Below are 22,904 nucleotides of genomic sequence, written 5' to 3' on the forward strand. Positions count from 1 at the left end.
ACCGTTGAAAAATTATTGGACGTGAATAATTATTTTTAAATATCTCTGACGAAGATCGATTGTAACTTTCAACACGTGTCTAATGTTGTTTACGAGATGATGTTATTTATATGCCTCGAGCCGTGTTTGATCAAGTGTCTCCGGATGACGACAACGTTTCCAGTTGAAATTGGAAAAAAGTGTTTGTCAGCAAAGAACGAACGTTGCAAGACGGTCGCAAATAATTTTAGCCTGACTAAGAAACGTGGAGGAAACTTCGTTTCCTTGCTTTCTCCTTCGGATAGAATCGAATGACGAAGGTTTCCATGTATTTAGCCTTCTAAGTTGCATGAAAACACCCTGAATCAAAGAAAACAAGCTAATATTAATCCTGCCACTGGCGATTCTTTCTTTTTCTGTCTGTGCCTTTCTATATTCATTGTATTCTGCATTCGCGTGAAAACACCGATGGAATTCAGAAATATGTTTATCCTCGGCCCAGCTGATACAAAACTTTCTATATAGCCACCAGGAATTGTTAACGCGAGTTGCTATTCTGACGTAATAACCATAAATAATTGCACATAATGGACCCATTATAAAAGTGAAAGTAACACGTTCGGCTGTAGGAAAAGTCCAGCGGTAAAACAACGCGTTAATTCGTATTTCAATTAAACTTTCTTCCTCGAGGAAGAAGAATATACGGACGTATGTTCTTCGGGTCAGGGTACACCAATTAGTCAGAAAACTAGTTAGATGAATTCATCATTATGCACTTCACTTAATCTTTTTGTCCTTATATAATAATTGCGAATCAATTGCTAAGCAGTGATAAATAATTTATCGATTACATACTTACAATTAGATGCCCTCGGGGGATCTCTCACATGCAGCCGCACGTTGTTCGTCATTTTAATTCATATTTTACGTCATTATTTTTTTTAATCGATTTCTATTATACATAGTACAGTAGTGCATATCATGCTAATCAATCTGTGAATAATCAATTTTAAAAGGGTTAATTCATTTGTAAGAAACAAAATGTGTTTTCAAAGGTAGATGAAAGGTGTTCACCGGTTTCTCTTCTTTTGTTCCTGTATATAACGCGGTAAATGTAAAAAAGAAAATAAAGAGGGAGGAAAGGAGAGAAATACCGACGTGCACCAAGGCAGGGTCTGTTTATTAAAGAGCATTAATCTGCGAATCTGTACCGGGTGTCCGGTGAAACTCGACTCTCGCTGAAACGATATTACTTAGCGCGTTTTCGTGATACCATTTTAATTGTGTTTTGTAATTAGCCCGGCCCGTAGACGAGCACCCCGTTGTTCTCGACTCTTCCGCAAGCGTTTTTCGCCTCTTGATTCTCCTCTTCACGTCACCCTCTGCCTCTCTTCCTGTTTCCCTGGATCCCTTCCGCCTCGTTTTCTCACGGGCCTCTCTCTGTCCCTCGTTGTCCATGTTTCTTTTTCCTCTCTGTTCTTGAAAACGATTCACGTAGCCCGGTGTGATACAACCTTTTGTAGGATTTTACCGCTTCATTCTGGCGAAACTCTCGTCGGAGCTTTCTTTTTATCGTTAAACTGTTAAATTAACTTAAGCTCAAGTTGACTTAAGTAAGTTACAAATGTATCACTATGAAAGCATGCAAGATTCAACTTCGTTTTGGTAAAGTGCTTGTTGGAAATGCCTTCCCGTCATTAAACTGTTAAATTAACTTAGATTTCAGTTTAACTTAATGGACGATGTAAAATCGTGAAATTAAGTGGATTCTAAGTAAATTTAGAAGTTCTTTTATACTGATATATTTTACTCATTCGAAAAATGGGTTCTTATTATAAGATCCTCCCCGGTCTTTTTATTCTGCAAATTTTAACTCGTAGCATCGAATGATTTTAATGTCGTAATTAATTAAACATTGTATTTGAATGGTTCGAACGACCATCATCTTATTGCTGACGATTAACATCGGAATCTGCGTACAGCTGGAGGCATCTAGCAACACGAGAAGCAAAACATACCGGAAAAAGCGCGGACAGCAGAGAGGATGGTTGACTTCGCGTGTATTTTCTTTCTTCCTTTTTACTCTTTCTTGTTCCCCCGCCTGCTGGTTAAACCGTTTTCTCTTCGAGGCTCTCACACAGTCTTCTGGTTCGGTGTACAAGGACAAGAGAAACCCACACAAGCAAGAGCATACACGCTCCTCTCGCACGGCAAAACTTAACAAAACAATTTGCTCCAAAGCAAACAACGGCATCCGGTTTACTTGTGAATAAACAACATATTTATTTTTAGAGGCCCCACGGCCGTAACTCGTTTGCTCGGCCGCTTGCACGAGCCCCGCGTCTATTTGCTGGCATTACACGACTTAACGGCCGGGAATAAAAATTGACGGGGCCACAAATATCCAGCCGTCCCTGTGCGCCGTGAAAATTGCTTGATTCTCATTTTTCTCTATTCATCGTTCAAACTTTCTACCATCTCGAACGAGCTTCGATGACTTCCGATGATAGCAAAATTTGTTTTTCAATTCGAAATCGATGTACGAAGAAATAACGTACGTAGATACTTTCTAAAGCATGAAGCGAACACTAATTGCGACAGTGACTGCATCACTCGGATGGATCGTTCGCCAGCAAGAATCAGAGTAAATATTAACGCCTGTTTTTCCAAGGTCTACCCGTGTAACGGTCTAACCATCGAAGGTGTATTTCCAAAAGACACGGACCGGCTTAAACCGTCGTCTGGTTGTTTAGCAACTCGTTACTTTGTTGTACCCTTCGTTTACATAACGAATTCTCGCGATTTTTAAATACCATCTTTTATTAATGCTTTCGGCAGTTACCGCTCAATGTTTACGCTGTTCATTAAAAGAGAAACTAGGATGACGATGTTTCTTTGTTTAAACGAAGAATGGTTGCGCAGTTTATCGAGAAACCTTGGTGAACATCTTGTGAGAATTGAAAATTTCAATTTTTGATTTAGTAAAAATTGCAAAAAGTGGTTGATCGTTGGATCGAGTGAGCGAGGGTTGCAATTAACAACGGATGTTGTTGGTATTCGTGTTTCAGGATTAGAGTTCTAACCGCGACCTAATTCCAAAGATAAGATAAGTCGTTAAGTGCACGGTGTGGCAGCCCCCTCGCGATACTACCCGGTGTTTTATTGCTACGCCCCACCCTCGTTGGCTCTTCTTCGGGGCTCGGTGAGATTTATTGTAAAATTCGATAGATATTGCCAATTACAACCCCCGCGGCGCTCCTCGCCCCGCCACGTGTTCTATCGACGGAGACAGGAGCCACCTTTTCTGGCTGCCTGGAGAATTTTAAATGCGTTTTATGTACAGAGACGAAGCGGTGCGTTGCATAAATCCATCCCCCTGAAAATATGATTACAATCACCGGAGTCTCGCGCCACGTCTCACCCTTCTCTCTCACCCTCATCCCCTTCAGACACGACCGACCGATAAAACGATTCATTTCGTTGGAGAGTGTCTTACGAGGAAGTCTCGAGTAATCTTCGTCGATCATCGTTTTTATTGCCGCCTTGTATACTAATTTTATACCCTTTTTACGTTTTCACCGCTCCGCCAAGGGTTTTCTTAGCAGCTCGTCACCACTTCGCTCTGTTTTTCTTTCCAATGGAAGGAATGAGTTATTTTTTAATACCCTTGGCGCCAGATGAATTTATATCACCATTTTAAATTCACTCTCATGTAGTCGACTTTTGCCGTGTAACGCGAAAGGGTTACCAACCGAGGCTAGATCTACTCACGCCTCTAATAACTTAGGCAATTGAGACGGCCGTTAGCAGTTTGTCAGTAATACTCATAGCAAACACCGGCGATAGAATCGCGAATCGATCGGGATATTGCACGTTTATAGCAAACGTGTACTCACGCCACCGATGCATCGTGGAAATCGGAAAAGTTATGCGAGTTCCGCGTGCTGCTCGTTCATTAATCCACGCCGCCCACGCGGCAATTACACCGACGTGTATCGAAAATAAGATTCACTGTTTCGCCAAATTATGATCAATCACTCTTCGTGGATCCTAAATTTGTTTATCGATCCCGGACCTGAATAACATCAAGCACGATTCGTTTAAAAGAGTGACGTTGTGAAATTTCGGCAATTATAGACGGAAAAAGAATCAGTTCTTTTTCAATATCGAAGGGAAACGCATCGGATGCGCACGATATTCGACACATGCACCCGTTCCTCCGGCACGATATTATGTGTTGCATGAACGCACAACGTCGCCATGTTGCGTGTTTTGTTTGCGCGTCTCTTTTGTCGCGTGTATGTCCAGCTGCGCGTCGAGAACGCGGCTGCCTCATGCAAATGAGGCGCACAATGTACCTCAATAGCCTCCGTGTATTTATATATGCTATCCGGTTCATTATTTTCCACCGAGTACTGTTTATTTCTGCCTTGTATTTCTCAGCGAACGAAACACGCTCTTTCGTGTTACGAATAAAACAGCATCGCCGATGGTTTATACGGCGAAGTTTATCTTAATTCGTCCGTTCCGTGAAGAGAAGCAGCTGTGTCCCATGGTTAGCGCCGTTACAATCGTGTAACGATACCAGCCGGAGGAATGTTAATTAATTTCATCGATTTCCGGCGTGATTACATAAAAATTCACGAGCTAATTGATCTTGATCTCTGTGAAAATCGAATTTAATCGATGTACAATCCACCCGCGCAGAAATTCATTTTAAATAGAGTCGGTGTAAAGAGTTGCGCGATTGTGGTATGAGAATAGAAATTCGCCTAATTATACCGTGACGAAGTAATTCCAACTAAAATTAGCACAGCTGCATTATCGCGACCAACTTTTGCAGCTGAATATACATATTTGGCGAGTTTGTAACATCGGCGGCAATTTGCGGAATTCTTGAAATTGCGAAATATTTTAAATCGTAGTGTTACGAATTCGGGGTAGAGATAAGAAATTTTACTAAAATTAACGGTACACTAAAGTGGATGAAAGTGAGAACGATCGGAAATGATAGTAGGGGAAGTAAAGGACAGATTCTCGAGTGTTGTGGACGAATGTTAATATAATAGTGGGAGAAATATCCACGAAGTAAAGAATGATATAATAGCCGGCCCGTAAGGGATGCGTCTGCGAGCGAGAGGGCGAGCCACGAAGACGAAGTGTTCTCATTATACCGGTTGATTTATGCGCGTGCCACCTCGCCGTCGGAGGATTCTAGGTTAGGAATAAAGTTAAAAGAAAAATAAGGCTTACGGGGTGCAAAGTCGAGAAAGAGCGGAGGGGTGTAGGTCGCGAGAGCCGCGTGGTGGTCCGCGGAATATATTACAAAAATAAGCCCGCCATCCTGGCGTGAAGGAGCATCGGAAAAAAAAACTTTTAAACTGCGGATTCGCAAAAGATCGATGCCTCCTTTCTTTGCAAACGCTCTTGCTTCTTTACTCGCTCGCGGGAGGAATAAATATTTTCTCGCGAAACTCGTTCGAGGATGAAGCTCTCGACATTCTTAACGAGTCTTTTGCTTTGCAAGAAAATTGCATGATTTCATTGCATCTCTGCGAGTCACTCGAATTTGCATGGTATTGTTTCTATTTAAATCTGGGAATTCAATTTTAATTCCTTCTCTTTGAGCTGATATTTATTCGTAGAACAAAAGGGAACGTGTTTGATTATTTTAATGATACATTGTACTAATTGAAGGTTCTTTTTGTTCCAGGGACACATCGGTGAGAATCCGTTCGACAACGGTTCGTGGGGAAAGGAGCAGTTTCAGCCATCCACGGTTCCTTGGCAGCTGAATCCGCGCGGCCACGCTCGTCCCAGTGTGAGTACTCGAATCAATTTCTAGATATTAGGCAATTGCGAATCAAATACTTGAAGCTTAAAATTTGATAAAAATCATCTCATAGAAACTCGAGTATTATACAAACTCTTTGAAATACCTTGTATTTTTACATTTGAAGATCGGTCATTTGATAAGCAACAACCTAATATTTCACTGTTAGTCCGTTCTGTATCCGAGCTGCAAGAAAAAGCAAATGAAGAGGAGTAAAAGAAAGAGGGATAAAAGAGGGTGGGAAAGGGACGGGGAGCGTAATTGTAAAAGGAGAACGCGCGAAGCAAAAGCCACTTTGGCTACAGTGGCGAGGAGAGGAGAATACATATAACGCGCAGTCAGAATCCTATCCGACACAAGGGCTCGGTGTCTGAAATTTGTAATTCCGGCCGGATAAGAATACTGTCCCTCGGCGGAGGGTGAGTAACGACCGCGGAAAAAGAAATCCGGCCACTCATTGTGTCCGCAGGTAGGAAAAATGCTAGAGGGGCATCGCTCGCTGCCTTCTCAGAGCATTTTCTCTTTTCTCGCCAGTAGACACGGCCACTACGTCGTCGTCGTCGCCAACCACCGGCCAACCCCCTTCCTTCTTTCGGCCTCGGCTCCGTTGAAAACCACCCTCTTACTCGCGCGGCTCGTTCCGGCCCGCACCAACTCGTCCTGTCACCCGGTATTTATAATACGCTTTGTTTTCCCTCGGCTATTTGTCTTGGCCTCTCGGTTCCTTCGCTAACGTTATTATCTCGCGTTTTATTTTTATTTAATTCCAGCCGGTTCTAACCCCGCGTTTCTACGCTCACTCGAACGACCACCACTCCGACGACGCCCGGCGCCGTCGTTACTTATCCGTCGACGACCCTTAACGAGGGAAACGTGTCCTACGCTTTAGGGAAAACTTTGAACTCACCGTTCGCTAACTTTACTTTTTTCTTCTCCTTCCCTCTATCATTCCTCTTTCTTTATTTCCCTTCGAATCCCTTGCAATTAACAAGGACAAACGCGACGTCTATTGGCTTTGGCGATTTTTTTTTTCTTTTCTTTAAGTTACCTTTCTCAAAGCAATTTGATATATCGTTATTTAAAAGAATTCTCGCGATACAGCGAGGAGGCCGTGACGTAAAGCGTTGTATTGTAAGGCAAATAATGCGCGTGCCGGTAAGGTTAAATAAACTCGGAGTGACGTGCAATCTAAATTGTACGCGATACGAAAGAACGAGGAACGTTGCGGAGCGTTACACGCAATTTCCAAGATGCTTAACTTAACACGACATCGTTGTATTTTACCAGCGATTTACCTCAACCATCCGAACGCAATATTCGAGCATCGCGCATTGAATTTTATCGAATCGGTATAGGTATCGTTGTACGCCTTATTGCGATACAATGTCTTCATTCACCGCTGCTCATACGCACCGTGCAACTCGATTTAAAAAAAAAACCGCGTAAAGAAAAAAAAATAAATAATGTTTATCTTGGCTTTTACGTGCGATAGGGAAGCAAAGTCGATGTCGCCCACGCACGTAGAGCCGTCTCTAGGAAAAAACCATTCGTGCCACTTTGCACGTACGTGTGTGTCAAGCTTGTTTATTGAAATCGTTTGCCGTGTCAGTACGGAAACCAATACACGGAAACGAAATACGTACGTGTCGTTGCACGCGACTCGTTTGAGATCGCTCGTGCAACACGATCAACGGTTACGCGAAATTTATTTTCTATTCTCAGTTTCGAACGATGGACTGTAAACTATATGAAATGTTATTGAAGGCGAATCGAGCGACCGTGAGTTTCATTCCATAGTATAAACCGTGTTCTTAGCACTGGCTGTAAGATGCATACTTGATACGGTGAAAAGTTAACACTTTGACTGCCGCGGTAGAAATGGACAATGATATCGATCGTTTTGAAAATTAATTTCCCAAGAAAAAGGTGAAACGTCTCTGTTACCACGGTGCACGATAATTCGTCTAACAGAAGGAGGTGTTCGTGTCGGGGAAATTATGCATGCGAGAAGGAACACGTATTCGCGGCTTTCTGGGAAAGCTGACAAGCGCACACGTGGGGCGACGCGATTCCACAATACGAACGTTTATGTTGCATCGACGTGTACGAAAAAGGCACCTCGAAGTATATTTGTTCGTCGCGCTTATGAGATCATCGAGAGCAGGCTTGGAAACACTGACGTCAATAGTTTCGATCATTTCCAATCCGAATGATCCGTTGCTCCAAAAATGTAATTTATGATCAGGGATCCTAATTATAAAATTTTCATAACAGCAATGGTAAAAAAGAAGAAAAAAGAAATAAATGTTTTGCACGATATTGGGGAAATTTAAAGGGGTCGAAACGGCACGGTTCTCTCCGAATATAATCCGCGCGCTACGTAGCTGGTGGCCAATATGAATCGCAGGAAAAATCAGAACCGGATGGGGGCGGAGGATCTTAGCAACCCCAGTGGGTTTTAAGATATGCACGGCACAACGCACGCTTTCCTAGCGAGACTATTTTAATACGAACGAGGGGTGAGTAGGACGGTACGCTGAGAGAGACTCGTAGAAGATCTACTTCTTGATTACAGAACTTTTTACCTAATTACATAACATTGTTACCATTTACAAAGTCGCTGCCAGATGTACGTTGCCTGACTACTAATTAGGATTCCCGATTAGCGGTCGCCCAAGATCGCGCTCTGTATTCGATAAATCTGCAAAGATTCTTCAAAACCCATTGCCTGGTTCATGAATTTTTCATTTTCTTTGAATTTCTCTGGAACATGCTTTCACCTTGGTAATCATACAAAATTTGGTAAATTTGCAGAAGGATTTAGAATTATTTGAATTTCACAATAGTCGAGTTTATTCGGCAAGATTCGGCATTCTTATCGGAAAGAGGTGAACTCGTGAAAAGACAGTCATGCGCAAGGGACGCGTTTCCGACGATGCAGACATTAAGACGTCTGGTCCTCGACCTCCGTTTTCCATCCCTTGCCTCCCCTTTTCATCCCTCTTCGCCCCGGTTAGGTGAACACGGCGACCCCTTAGACGAGGCTGGTTTACCCCGTCTTCATTGTCCTCTAATTCTCATCTGATCCTCACATTACGTAATTTTCTCTTTATTATTTTATAATTCCTTGCGACTCGCCGAGCCACGCTTGTCCTCCGCGTTCCTCCCGACTTCTGCCTTTGCACGAACTCATCCCACGCCACGCATACTAATGCATTCCCGCATTTATTAATTATTCCCCGCTAGTTACCGTGGCTGTTCGCCACCCCCTCCCCGACGTCGTTGTTCCTTCGCAATGATAGATTAAACCTCCTAGATTCGCCGACGGACAATGTACCTCACGTACCCGAAATTCCAGGCTATCCTCTCTTATCTGCACGGATTTTTCGCTCGTTTGTGTCAGACGGTTTATTAGCCCTCTTTCTCTCTCACTCGGTTTGGTTAAAGCAACGGAGATTCATATCTGTACTGTTAACCTTTTGCGGTCTCAGTGTGCCATAGGTTCATTGCTGAAGTAGTTTCATTTAGAATTTGATAAGAATATCGATGAAAACTTTATACAGTCATTTTCATCAATCCTTAAGCTTCGAATTGATATGTCATAAGTGTCCTTTTACGATACTTTTATCTCATCGAATCGTCTCAGACGATTTATTAAAATCTCCAAGTAGAAAATCAAAATATTCCAGGTAAAACCTGTACTCGCAATTCTCTGACCATATCAGATCAATTTTGTAGAAATTAAAAATTGTTCGACGAATCGATGCCCACCTTTCCTCTCCCACTCGCTGCTCCTACCAGTATTCGATAGCTGGCAAACGGATTTTTTTTACATGGAACCTGTGCCCAATACCTCCGGGAATTTAATTTCCTTTTAACGTCGGGGCGATTCCTTTTCATGGCAATCGCAAATGTTTAATTGGCTCGGTAGAGAGGCAGCCTAGTGGCTACATTAATTGCACCGGATCGTCGGGGGTGGTTCGGGGGTTAGGTCGGGAGCAGGTGGGTGTCCAACGGTGGATCAGGTGAACAGAGGGGTGGTGGGTGAAAAAGGCAGCTTGCATTGAATGCTAAACAAAAGCTAATTTATATCCGGAGGTTGGGACTTTGCCGGAGATCGGGAGATGAATGGTTATACTTCTTGCATACCAAGCGAGCTGCCTGCTCCTGAAGGACTACAGAGTTAAAGATCCCGGGGATGTTCCCTTTGGGGTAGTCGGTTGTATCCTCGAATCTCTCATTCACGCCAAAATGGACTACATTTTGAGGGTTCGCGATCAAATTACCTGGTTATCACCTACTTTATTTTTATTAAAAAATATTTTTATAGAAAGCGTATCAGAAAAATAGAAAATTAAAAATAATTTAAGTAAACGTCTAGGGTGGAATTAAAAATGTAGAATGAAAAGGCGGTGGTAAATGAGTAGCGGGGATATTCCCTTTAGGATCGCCGCCCTTAAAATTCGCCCGAGAACGGCCGTTCAATAATCATACATCCCCTTGAAGAACTCGGCGTCTCCGTGCGTTACCCTTTCGATAATGAACGAACTTGCTGCTCGAAAATCAGCAGACATCGTCGAACAAAGTTGAACCTTGTGCGATCTGTGAATTGCATTTCCACCCTGAAAAAATTCAATTTCTATTTGCATGCCTGTCGGCTATTGATCATGAACTATCTCGAAAGTATCTTCAGAATCTACAGCCGTCCGATGATACGATAGTTTCTCCGGATAGATAAAAAAAAAAAAAAAAAAAGAATCTTCTGTAACGACGTCCCCGATGTAATCAGAAGACAGTTGACCACGAAATGAGATTTGTTGAGGCTACTAGTTTTTTCCTCGGCCCGATCGAAATTCTATTCCCTTGACTTTCCGTTCTGCGTATCATGAAATTTTAATCTTGTTGAAAAAGTTTCGTTCTTCGATGATCCTCGGGAGGGGGGGTGAATGAGGCGAGGGTTGGAAAAAGAAGCCTGTTGATTCCGACGCCGGTGTATCCCGTCGGATGGGAAACATCGTCTAGCCGGCGTTGAACTTTCTCGATACACAAGGCAACATAGCAACACAACACAGTAAAGCACAACAAGTGGGGGGGATGCTGGGGGTGGAAAGCTCGATAGATATACAGCCAGCCGTAGCGGAGAGGCGCGCGTCGCCGGCACACCACGTGCTTTTCCACCCCTCCTCATTGCCTTACCTCTCCTCCCTTTCGCCGTCTGTCTTCCTCCCTTTCGCTCGCTCTAAACAACCCCTCTACCCACTGATCGGCCGACCGTGTACACCCCTGTCATCCCCCACGCGTGAGAAACGCAGCCTCTCGCGCGAAACACCACGTGCTTTTCCTGCTTGACATTCCTCTTCCTTATTCCTGACAATTTTTAATTAAACATTTCAAAACAGAGCAATTTCTCTTTTCCACTTTTCAAATCCTCTTAAACCCTTTCTTAATTTCCGGACAATTTAAAATTTTCTATGGAAGAAAATATATATAGGGCAGAAATTTAATTATTTATCTAATACTATGAATGTATAATAGTAGAAAGGTAAAACGATCCAGGAACGGGGTAGTTCCACCCCCGAATCTATTTTAACGAGCAAACTAATCTAACGAAGGCAAGTTTAGTCGAGTTAGGTGTGCTAACGTAACCAAGACGCGCAACCTTGTAAATAGATGTCTGGATCGTGCTCGCGTTTCCGCTACATCGGTGTACTCTGCAAGAATGAGGTACAGGGTTGAGTATTCTCGTACGGGGTAATAAGGCGACGTGGCGGATTCCCGTTCCTACGTTCTCTATATCCACTTCCTTACATGCACGCGTATGCACGCCGGTAATTAGTGTCTTAATGAAGGGCGCCACGAGGGGGTTGGAACTCCGTAAATAATTGCCAACATGCGCGATCTCACGCTCGAGCGCGTTGTTTGAGATTTCGATCGTCAAGTTTTTAAGCACCCTCGCGTGAGATTGCAATACCACCGTGTTATTGTTAATTTGATAACCATACTGCTGTTTAACTTCGCCCTTGGACTTTTCCTCGTAAAAGGAACAGCTTTTCTTCCATCGATCGCCACGTTAATTGGAGCAGATCTTCTGTCAATTTCCCGTGCGAATTAGCAAAAGAATTCGCAACTTCAATCTCTTCGAGACAGTTTAATTCAATGAAACAAATTTTCACCCTATTCGAGGAATGATGGTCTCAATGTAAAAGCAGTGCTTTACGACATGCATTATTCCGTGGGGTAGTAAAAGAAACATAGTTTTGATTTTACGTCCTCCCGGTGATTTTTGCCCGACCGCTCGTTACGGATGTCAGACTTCAGGATAAGGGATGTCCTAGATCAGAGCCGCAAACGTGACTTCTTCTCCTTTCTCTGCTATGCATCCCCTACCCTTTATATTCGCTTATTCACCATTCGTTCATGTACATACACCACTTCTTTAACGTCTCTTCGATCTTCCCTTTCCACCCTCGTTAACTTCATCCCTGTGTTTTACAAAGGGACTTTTCTTATTCTCGATCTGGCATAAAAATCTAGATTGGTGGACAAGAAAAACGTCGGAGAATTTCAATTCTTTTCGGAGGAAAATTCTTTTACCTTCCGGATACTGATTTGGTCCAAACTTTGCGCGATTTTAGAAAATTCTACGAGATCATAACTATTACCCCTTTCGAAATTTAGGAAAATTCTTCGTTAAAAAGAATTTCGATGCAAATTCACCCTTATTTCGGAGAAATACGTAGAGCACCTCGAATTAACCCCTAATATTCCTAAAATTCGAAACATTCGGGGCTGATGCTTAATCGTGACATTTAGCGAGGGTAGGAATTCAGTTGCCATCGAGTCGTCGTGACAGGGCATAGAAATCAAATGACCCAAAGTAATTCCGACTGCATCTCCAGACATTACTTCCCTCTGATCAATACCGTACGTCCTTCCTCTCGGCTAGAGAGACGCGTACGCGGTAACATCCGGACAGTAGCTCGCATCTCAAGGAGAGAGAGACAAGAAAGAAAGGAAGAAAGAAAAAAAGAGGAACGGGAGGAGAAAGGGATTTCGCGAGTCTGCGGTAATCGCGCTCACTCGCGAACGCGTCCCGTCTCTCTCCTCTTCTCTCCGGTTGCTTTTCACCCCCCGTTCTTTTTTTCCATCCCCCGAAAGCTTTCGCATGGAAGGGGGTACGGTTAAAAGGGGGGTCACGTGGAACGCCGTGAATACCGAGTGGGCGGATAGTACGACCAGCTAGAAGAGCATTGCGCGCGCAATGCTTGTGTGTGTGTGTGAACTCCACCACGCGAATAGAAATTGCACAAACACCCACGTACGACACGTTTTCTGTGTGCACCCTTTACGAGCACCTCTATGAGCATGCGTCTCGGTCACCGTTGGATTTTGCCTACGTACGTACACCCCCGTCCATAAGTCATGGGACATTTACTAGTTTTTATATTTAAATTAACAGAAATTAAACACCCAGGATAATTTATCATTTTCTTGTATACAATTTTTAAATTTCTTTATTAGAGTGTGATACCCCTTTTCCCATGACGATTGGTATTTTCAACGTTTATTCTCGGATTTTTGTCTGAAATTACTCTAAATATTTCCCAAAGTCTTAAATATAAAGCATCGGCACGTCCCAGAATTCCTCAATGGGGTTGAAATTTAGTAACTAGAGAGTAATCGTCTTGATTTTACCTCTTCAGTTTGTTCTCCAGTATCTTTATGAAACGTGAAAAATAAATAACTAAATCTGCCACGTATAATCCAGATTTATCCTAAAATGGTAAGATGTCTCGTGACTTATGAACGAGAGTGTACGAGCAATACACACATGCATCCCGATGGAACGATTTAAAGCAGGATAGTGGCGAGGAGTAGTCGTCCAGGAGTTGGTGGTGGTGGCTGGGTTCGTCTGACGGCGGTGGTGGAGGAGCTTCTGGGCTTCTCTCTCTCTGCTTAGGAGGATAGCTGGTGGAGGAGGTGGAAAAGTAGTGGATAGAGAGGACGTAGCGGTTGTGGGTGGAGAGGGAGGTAGAGAATAGAGATCGGAGGAGATCTCCTCTTAGCCGACGGTGCAGCTTGTCGTTGGAGCAGAGGAATAGTGAGGAGAAAGAGAGAGAGAGAATGGAGAACGGATGGATGAGCGAGCCAGGACGTGGTGGAACGAGAGGGACGGAAGGATGCGGATAGTGGAAGAGAGATGGAGAAGAAGGAGAGGAACAGACGGGCGTGTAGGCGGACACCAGAGAGAGGAATTCCACGGAGGCGTGTCTTCCCCGGCGCACCAGGTGCAAAGGTGCGCGAACGCGACGTTGCCACGCCTTTTCCACGGGGTCGACGTGGCCCAGAACCGCACGACGTCGACGTCGACAGCCACGACGGCGACGACGACGATGACGACGACGACGACGAGGACGAGGACGAGGTCGACGTAATAACCGGTCCTCCTCGTCTAACGACGGCCAACGAACAACTTCCTGTCTTCCTCCCCTGGAACGTCTAGCTGGGACACATCCCCCTTCTCGTCTTCTCTTGCTTCTCCACCATTTCCTCTCCTATCTTCGTCTTCCTCTTACGCCGTACCACCTACACCCCCTACCCTTTTCACCGGGGGTACTATGTTAACGGACGGGTCGCGTCCAAACCAACCATCCAGAATCCAGCTTCTGGTGTCAACGTCCCGAAGTTTCCACGGGCTTCTCTCCTGAATATGCACCTTCTACGTTTTAAGGGGGTGTGGGCGGGTTGAAGGGGGAAGATACGACGTTTCGGGGGCGAGAGGGAACAGCAGCAAGGTAGCAGAGGCATGCGAGATGGAAACAGGGGGTGGTCGGACGGAAGAGGTTGAGATTCTTTCTGTCTTCCAGGATGCTTGCGACTAGAATGCAGGATCACGATATTCAGCATCACGTAACGCGTACATCTACGTACCTTTCGAATGCAGGGTAAACAAAAATGGCGCGATCATGATGTGTCGTTTCGAAGTCGAATGATTTTCCTACCAGCTAAAAATTGTGAATCTTTTTCTTTCTTCTTCGAGATAAAGTAATCAGGATTCTTCGAAGTATAGTTAAACATCGTGAGAAGCTTTCTTGGAACGCGTCCCGCGTATGTCAATTAGATTTATACATTATAGATCGTCAAAAGGTGAATAAAGTAAGGAACGAGGCGCGTAACTCGTCCGAATAGGGGGATAAAATAAATCGTTCCCGGGGAACGGGTATCGCGTTACGACTCATTCGTATTAGGAAATTGAGAAGGTGGAATTTAAGCTCGATAAACGTATTTAAAATAATCGAAGTTTCCAAACACGGGTCTGGTCGAGATCGATACTTGTATCTCGTTACATTCGATCTCGGTGTTATTAATTATTGGCCATCTCGCTCGTTGCCCTGCCGATTCCGTGAAACGCTTTAATTACGGTTTCGAAAGTGAAGAACGTTCTTTTCGACGACGATTAATTTAATACCGCTCTTCGTTGAAAGAAATTATAAAAGACAAATATGAAGATAATGTTCCGTTTCAAAATTCTCTGAATTTGAGAGAAATTTGATACGTCTCCTCGAGGGTTGCGTAAAGGGTTAAATCGAAGGAAGAAATGAATAACACTTGACCCGATTTCGCGATGAAATTTTTCCTTCGTCCTGGTTTCCCGAGAATTCGTGAGGAAAGTACAATAAGCGATGCATCCTGCAGTATGCGACATTTCGCATCCCTGTAATCGTCCTCCCTTATTGCGTTCTCCTGCCGTTTGGCTCGATATCTTTGCTTGCTCCTTCTTGCTCCTTCCGTTTCACCGTCCTTCCATTCTCCATCAGCGTCGCTTCCTCTCGTACGATTCTGCTTTCCACTTACACCCCCTTTCCACCTGACGACCGACTGTCTGTCTCTCCTTCTCTCTTTCCACTATTGCTGCTGCTTTCTCTCGCGATTCCATTTCTGCGTTGTTGAACTATAACTCTCTCTAGGAAGGCAGTGGCAGCTATTACGCCGGCTCCTAAGCTATTACGGCATCTGGGAAGCTCGTTGGTGGTGCTCGCCTGGCGCTAGAGGAGGAACACCAAGGGGTACGTCGAGGTAGAAGGGGGTGGAGGGGCGTCGGGTTAGGTGAGGTGATGTATTGAGATCCCATTGTATCCACGGAATCCCCTAAGATTGCCAAACGACGTCCTCTCCCGCCTCGCTCTTCGCCTTCCATCTTCTAACGCCCACACTCTGCCTCCTCTTCAACCCCCCCGACCACCACCCCCTTTCTCGCATAATACGTCACCCGGTGGAAAGTCGAGCCTTCGGTTCTACCTTTTCGTTCTCTGCTCTTCTATATTTCTCTTTTTCCATTTCCTTTTTTTACTCTTGTCCCACGTCCCGCCATCAGCCCCTTCTTCCTTCACCCCCTTCTCGCCTTTTTCTCCGGCGAACCTATGCAGATGCGCGTACTGGAATATTCATGTCGTGCTACGGAAACAGAAAAAACAGCATCGTCGAAATCAACGTTCTCCACCACCCCCGATGATACCAACCCCCTGTTCTCTTCGTATGTGCCTCGATTCCGCTCCGGATTCTCTCGCTCTTTGCCCCTTCCTTTCTTCGTCGAGCATCTTTAATAATACGACGAGGCCGCAACCGCGTGCAGTATCGATAGCTCGCATAATGCCGAGCTGCTCTCTCGATATTGGCTAGGGTCGCGGTGGTGTAGGGAACGCAAAGCAGACGAGAAAGAAAAGGGAGTTGGGATGAAAGGACACAGTGCCGAGCGACAGATGCAAAGTAGAAGGAATTCGAATTCCTCTTTTTTTTGCGCGAATACCCACCGGTTCAATAACAATCTTTATTATTTTAACGACCCACACTGTTGGTCCACCTTCTTTGATGAAGAGGATCGAATTATTGATTAGATGACAGCTATTCCCTCGAATTATTTTTGTTCCCTGATAGTGTCCTTAAAAATGTCTTTTTGTTATTGTTATTTATTGCGAGTATCTCGAAGAGAAACGTTTCTCATCACGTTTCAATCAATAAGACGTTACATTGACCTCGTGTACAGAGGGAAGCTACCATTATTCGAAGAGAGCCAGCAATTTAGTTAAAAATATCGCGATTCTATCTATTACTAGCCCGTGGAAGTCAACACACGATCACTGCGCTACTATTCGAGTGATTTTGCATAATGCATGCTCCCATTGGATATCCCGTCGTGGCTCGGCTATGTCTCTAACGCAACATCAATCGCGTTGGAATATTTGCGATACAACGAGCATTATTATTACCTCTGACGCGCGTAGAAATATGATTCTTTATCAGAAATAGACTTTGTAAAAGTTTACCAACTATACCTTGACGCCTTTTACAAAACGCGAAGAAAATAACGTAGAGACGAGCACTTAGATCTGCATTTCCTATCGATTTAAAGTTGCATAAGTTTGCAAGGATGGTCGAGCAGCGGAATCGCGATCATAATGCACGCGAATAGTTCTTGTTCGGTTGATGACGGACGAGTAGGCAGATTTTAATTGGCGATCGGCCAATCTGCACCTCGATACACAACCTAGTACAAATATCGACGATGTCGAGGTAGCAGTGGCAGCGGTCAACGCAAATGCAATTTGCGTATCCTCGCCCCTTCTACCAAGGCCATCGGCGACGGGGTTGTAGAAGGGATGATCGATATTTGGTAAATATTTGTGGCGAGTCGAAACAACAGAGCTCGAAAGGACTAGCTCACTGCGGGTATAGAACGCAGGATGTTTGTTTCGCGATCCAAATTCCATTCGTTGGAAAATCGCGTGGGAGAGTTGGCGTCATCCGGAGCGTCATACACGCGAACACCCGGTGCGGAATGTTGATCGCGACCGGTGGCCGATGCATCGTTTGTCGCGGAAAAAACGTACGTCATCGTTGCTATTTCCGCCCCGTGCGTGACAGTCGTGGCTGGACATTGATCGCGGTTCGCAGAGGTCCGTAACCTTCGATTTAAATTATTCCGATCGTGCAAAGGTTAGGGACAAACGATGACGTTTCGAGCATCGTTCGAAATCTTAAGGGCATTGTTTCGAACGAGCGACGGGTGATCGTTGCAAATTTTTCAATTCGCGTAAGAAGAAAAAGAGTTGTATAAAATGATCGGTTATGTAATATAATTGAACGATCGCGTGTAAAGCTGCAGAACAAGTGGAAGAGGAACATATGCCGGGATTGTTTATTCGCGTATCTGGTCCGTGGTTTAAGCCACCGCGAAGCATAAAAATAAATATCTATCGGCCATGTGTTTATTCGGTGTTGTCGGATATCGCTGTATACATAGCAACTTTATCGTTGTCGCTGTAACACTCCAGGCAGAAGGTACGAGTTTTAATGGAAACGGCCAGGATTTCTCTGTTAATCGAACCCTGGATCTGTCGCACCGGTGACGCGCGGAAAAATCCACGCACGAGAAGACAAATGGAAAGCTTGAACGAGAAATAAAAAAACAATATTTGTACTCGCAAAGAACGCAACCGGCTGAAGGATTTTCGTTTCGACGAGCAGGCGATTAAACGAACGGGCCGAATGATTGCGTCCAATCAGTCTTTCTTAAGGACTTTCCCCGAGACAATCGGCGGGAAAGGGGTGGAAAATGTCTACCGGAAAATACGAAACCGTGAAGAAGGAAAAGGCAAATCCTTGGAAAGTTCTCGCGGAAGCGGCACGATAAAGCCGTCAATTTTCACCCTCAATACCGTTTGTCTCTTGAAAGAAAGGAAAGCAAGCAGAAGCGGCGTGAAAGGGAAGAAGAGAGAAGGAAAGGAAGAGGACGAGAAAGGAAGAACCCATCGGAAAGGAGAAGACATTTATTACGACTTTAACTGGACTTTGTGTTTATTCAGCGACTGTTGCTCCCGCTTACTGTCGCCTCTTCTTCATCTCCTCTTCTTGGATTGGAAGCGCCACAACACCAAAGACAGACACTTTGGTACACCGAACGTCGACAGGACGGTGCCTTCCGCCGCGAGAAATTCTTGGCACGTACGGTGACCGTTCCAACTGGCGTGGCGTTCTTCTTCAACCCCTGTCACACGAGCCGAGTCTCTTCTCATCCTCGATCCCAGAGAATCTTTCACTTTATCCACCGTGGACACCGATCCGGCAAACTCTCCCCCGGCCAGCACGCGTTTCGTCCTCTTTCCGTCCTCTTCAACCCTCTGAATATCATTCCGCGAACGTCTACTTGCATCCCTTTTCGCTCTCATCAGGAGGAACGACGTGTCCGACCGACGAAACGTTTCGAATGTTTGCCACGTCTGATTCTCGCCTCGTCAGAGCCGACGCTCTTTGATTTATCTTGATCGGAAAGTCTGCTCTGAGGACACTTTTTTGCGTTTCGCACTCGCCTCCAGCTGGTTGCTCTGCAAAATCATCGTGATACCGATCATCCAGTCACGGCCGCTTTTATGAAAATTCAAGAGCCTACGATTCATTGTTCTTTTTCAAGTATCGTTTCAATAACGCTAACGTTTGCCGTTCGCGAAAGTTAGTTCTATTCGGCCAATGCTCGCCGAAGAAAAACTAGAGTGTCGAGCAGAGTAACCGGAGCGATGCGGTATTAGATTGCACCTGCACGAATCGCATCAGCAGTAGCTGACGCGATGTTTTCGAGGGTATCGGGTATTTAGCGTGTCCCCGGTACAATCTGAAATGGTAGCCACTGCAGGTAGAGGCAAGGGGGAGGATGAGGATCAGCGAAATCGATGACTCGATTGCAGAAAACGATCTCGTCACGTAGGACAGCCCATCGGTGTAAACATTCGGAAAAGTAAGCGAACGAGAAGTCGACGATGGAATATCCGAACCGCTGCCGTCGTCGCCGTCTAAACGGAAGAAGAGGCAAAGTAAAGACAATCGCGCACAATTGGCACATGAAATTTAAAGAAGCAAGGGCGAACCGACGCGGATGGAAGGGCCAGTCGCTCACTCAATATACCAGCGCTGCTGTTCGAGCCCTTATTCTTTTCTCTTTCTTCCAGCTCGCTGGAAATTTACATTTCCTCCCTCCTGCCTGGAACTGTCTGTTTATCCCGCTTTCTTTTAAAGAGCCGCTGGTGGCTATCCCCTACCACCGTTTCTCGAACCCCTGAATTCTAACCTCTCACCCCTCTCTTAGAATTCGTTCAGTTTCTTTCATTCCTTCTGTCTCCGTCTTTCTTTCGTCGTCGTCCTTCTTCTCCATGAACCCGCACAGCACCTCATCTTCCGCTATACAGAGACAATCCTCCATTTACGGCGAGATTACGCTTCGTTGGCCGATAATCGAAAATATGCCATCGAATAACGCCCCGGAATTATTTGTAGCCTCCTCCCGCCTCGCTCTCCTCCCGCTGATGAGAGACAATCGGCCGCGAAAGAGGGTCGCGCGAGATCGCAGTTCGCGGAGGAAAGATCCTTTTATTTCTTTTCTATTGTTGCTGCGAAAAGACTTTCGATGCACCGAATATCTCAAGAAACGATGAAAATTTGAAAATACAAAGTTTTCGTATAAAGAAGTTGATAAATATTCCAATTGCTGAAATTTTCTTTTTTCCTCCGCTTCGTCGAAGGGTGGCTTCGGTGTTCGGAGCGCGGACGGCGGTGCAGGTTGCTCAGTCGGTTTATTAAAACATTCAATTTCGTATATTACGCATTCGTTACTCTTATCTGTAGCAACGAGGAGGGTGCGGGTTTCGGTTCGAGGATGGGAGGATCGCGAAGCGGTCGAATCGGGACGTGTCGTTTCGAAAACGTCGCTCAATAAACGAAAGAGGGATCAGCATTCGCGGCGGGACGTAATCCGTGGATCAGATGCCGAAATCAGCGGGTAATTGACGCAATTTCTTCCCCCTCCCTCTGCTCTGCCTCTCGCCCTACGAGGATTTCTCCGAGTGTAAGCTCGAGAGGAAGAAACCGACGGAGTAAGAACGATGGAAATCGAGAACGAGAGGAGGAAGACAAAAAAAAAGAAAAAAAAACAGAAAATAAAGGATAGACTCAGACCACAATCTCTTTTTCTCGAGTCTCAGTGGCGGGTTTAAGCGCAGACTCTAAAAGCCAGCCAAGTCTGGGCCGCGGAAGAAGCGAACCTTTAATAAAGAGCTTAAGCGAGCTAAATAGAAACATTTTTCCGTCGGCTTGACTCGCCTTGCTTCCCGAGTCTTGGCTCCGTTGCAATGAAATGAGTCGCGGCTGCTCGTGCATAAGTAATCCGCAGATGAAGGTATTCCAACCCCTATTCCGTCACCCCCCCCTACGCCTTGAGCTTCCTCTGCCAGGGCTACTGAGTCGACGTATATCGCTCTTGATTCTTCAAAATCGACCCTGTATTTTCAACTTATTCCACTGTACACTTGAAAATTTTATTCCTTTTTACTTTTGTTACTTTTCAAAATTTTTAAATGTTCAAGACTCGATTTACTATTTATATAATTTTTTAAAATTTAAGAATATTTACTGTATCTTTGTATTTTTCGAGTCACCCTATAAATGTTTTAAGAAGGAAAGAAAGAAGATAATGGTTCTCCGAGAAGAGGGTAAAGAAAGAATCTTTAATCATCCGGTTAAATTTTTCTCTTGACGTTTCATGGAACAGAATCCATGTGTCGTTGGTCTTTCGATGGTAGCGTGGGTGGTTAGGAGGGTTTTCGGTCGTTTATGGCGGAAGCCACTCGATGGGGGAAGGATTCGGTAATTATTCGCCATAGGCTTGAAAAATTGCCACCTAATCCCGAAATCGATAGTCTCGACAGAGAACGCGCGAGTGTAAGGATCCCCCCATCGCTTCGCGCACGTATCAGTTTTTTTTTTCTCCTCCATTGGAAATAAGGGGGTGAAAGAGTGGCGCGGTCGGCGTCTTCCTCTTTTCTTCTTTTCCTTCCCGGTGAGACGGTGCCGTATTATGAAGATAATGTATCGATATCGTAATAAGGGAATGATTGGATACGTCGACGACGCCTGATATATTCATCGGCAACCCCCTAAAATTCACCCCTTCCAAGGGGCTCGCAAACCCGCCACTGTCTCGCGTTTGCGTGGACTATTATTCATGTAACGTATGGGGCTTTGCGAGGTGTCTGGGTTATATCTTTGGGACGGTAAGACGCCATTTTTTCGATGAGACATTGCCGGTGTAACGAAAGATGGAGGATGGTGGTTGGTGGCTGACAAATCGTCTGGAAATTTGTCGAGCGATGTTCAAAATATTTCTACGAATGAGAATACTTGCAATTTTTATTAATCCATTAATTAATCGACAATTTTCAAAGTGTCCAAATATCGTATAACACGATGACTTCTCACCGTCTTCCAAGCGGATCCGTTGCATAATGAACGAAGTTCCCTGAGCAGCACCGCTGTCTAGAAAGCTACAAATCCGAAATTCGTATCAACGAAACTCGTCTGACTCCCTTCGCCTTTCCCACGGACTCTTCTCTGACATCGCTGCACCCTCACACGGCTTTCCATCCGACCTGCAAATTTTCCGTACAAGATGCCGGGATTAAACGTGGAACGAACGATCCTTCCCCTTAATCGGCTCGTCTCGCGATCTCGCGAACGATGTATAATTTATAAAACGGCATTAAATTGTCTATATCTTACGCCGAGTCTCGTTTCTAGCTCGTGACGCTTCGTTGCTCTGCGGGGAGGGTGAGGTCGAAGAGTGTGCGTGCACGGGTATTTCACGAGGGGTGGTAGAGTCGGAAGAAGGACATATTAGCTCGACTTAAGGCGTGGCGTAATGATCTCCAGGCGAAACCGTCTTATTCCAAGCTTCGCTGGCTCGTGCACCCGAATTCTACGGGGTGGTTTTGTTGGGTGGGAGGGTTGCGGGCACTCGGCTGAAAATAAGTGCGAGTTTCAGGCACCGCTGATTGCGAACCGTGACTCTTCGCGATGCTCCCGGCTCGGTATAAAGTAATGTCTCTTCAGAGAAGAAGAAAGAGGGTGAGGTTTGAACGCGGTCGGTCGGGTTGGAGGGTAAGCTTTAAAATCGGCGTCAAACGCGAGCCCACCCTCGCCGCAAATTTTTATTCATTGACACTACACGGCTGAGCACCCTCCAACCATCCAGGCTAAAAAGACGGTGCCT

General features: G+C 45.0%; 1 protein-coding gene across 17 annotated transcripts in view; it reads left to right on the forward strand.

Annotated features, from left to right (window-relative positions):
- Positions 1-22,904, forward strand: part of FoxP (forkhead box transcription factor P) — a 209,270-nt gene that overhangs the window by 103,031 nt on the left and 83,335 nt on the right. For all 17 annotated transcript variants that reach the window (XM_034322852.2, XM_034322842.2, XM_034322843.2 and 14 more), the window contains one exon: positions 5,693-5,800. Coding sequence is in view for 11 of the 17 variants with exons in the window: in XM_034322842.2 (XP_034178733.1) it covers positions 5,693-5,800 (108 nt within the window). In the remaining 6 variants the exon portion in view is untranslated. The remainder of the gene's footprint in view (positions 1-5,692; positions 5,801-22,904) is intronic.

Source organism: Osmia lignaria, chromosome 4 (assembly GCF_051020975.1).
Source record: "Osmia lignaria lignaria isolate PbOS001 chromosome 4, iyOsmLign1, whole genome shotgun sequence".
Lineage (NCBI taxonomy): Eukaryota > Metazoa > Arthropoda > Insecta > Hymenoptera > Megachilidae > Osmia > Osmia lignaria.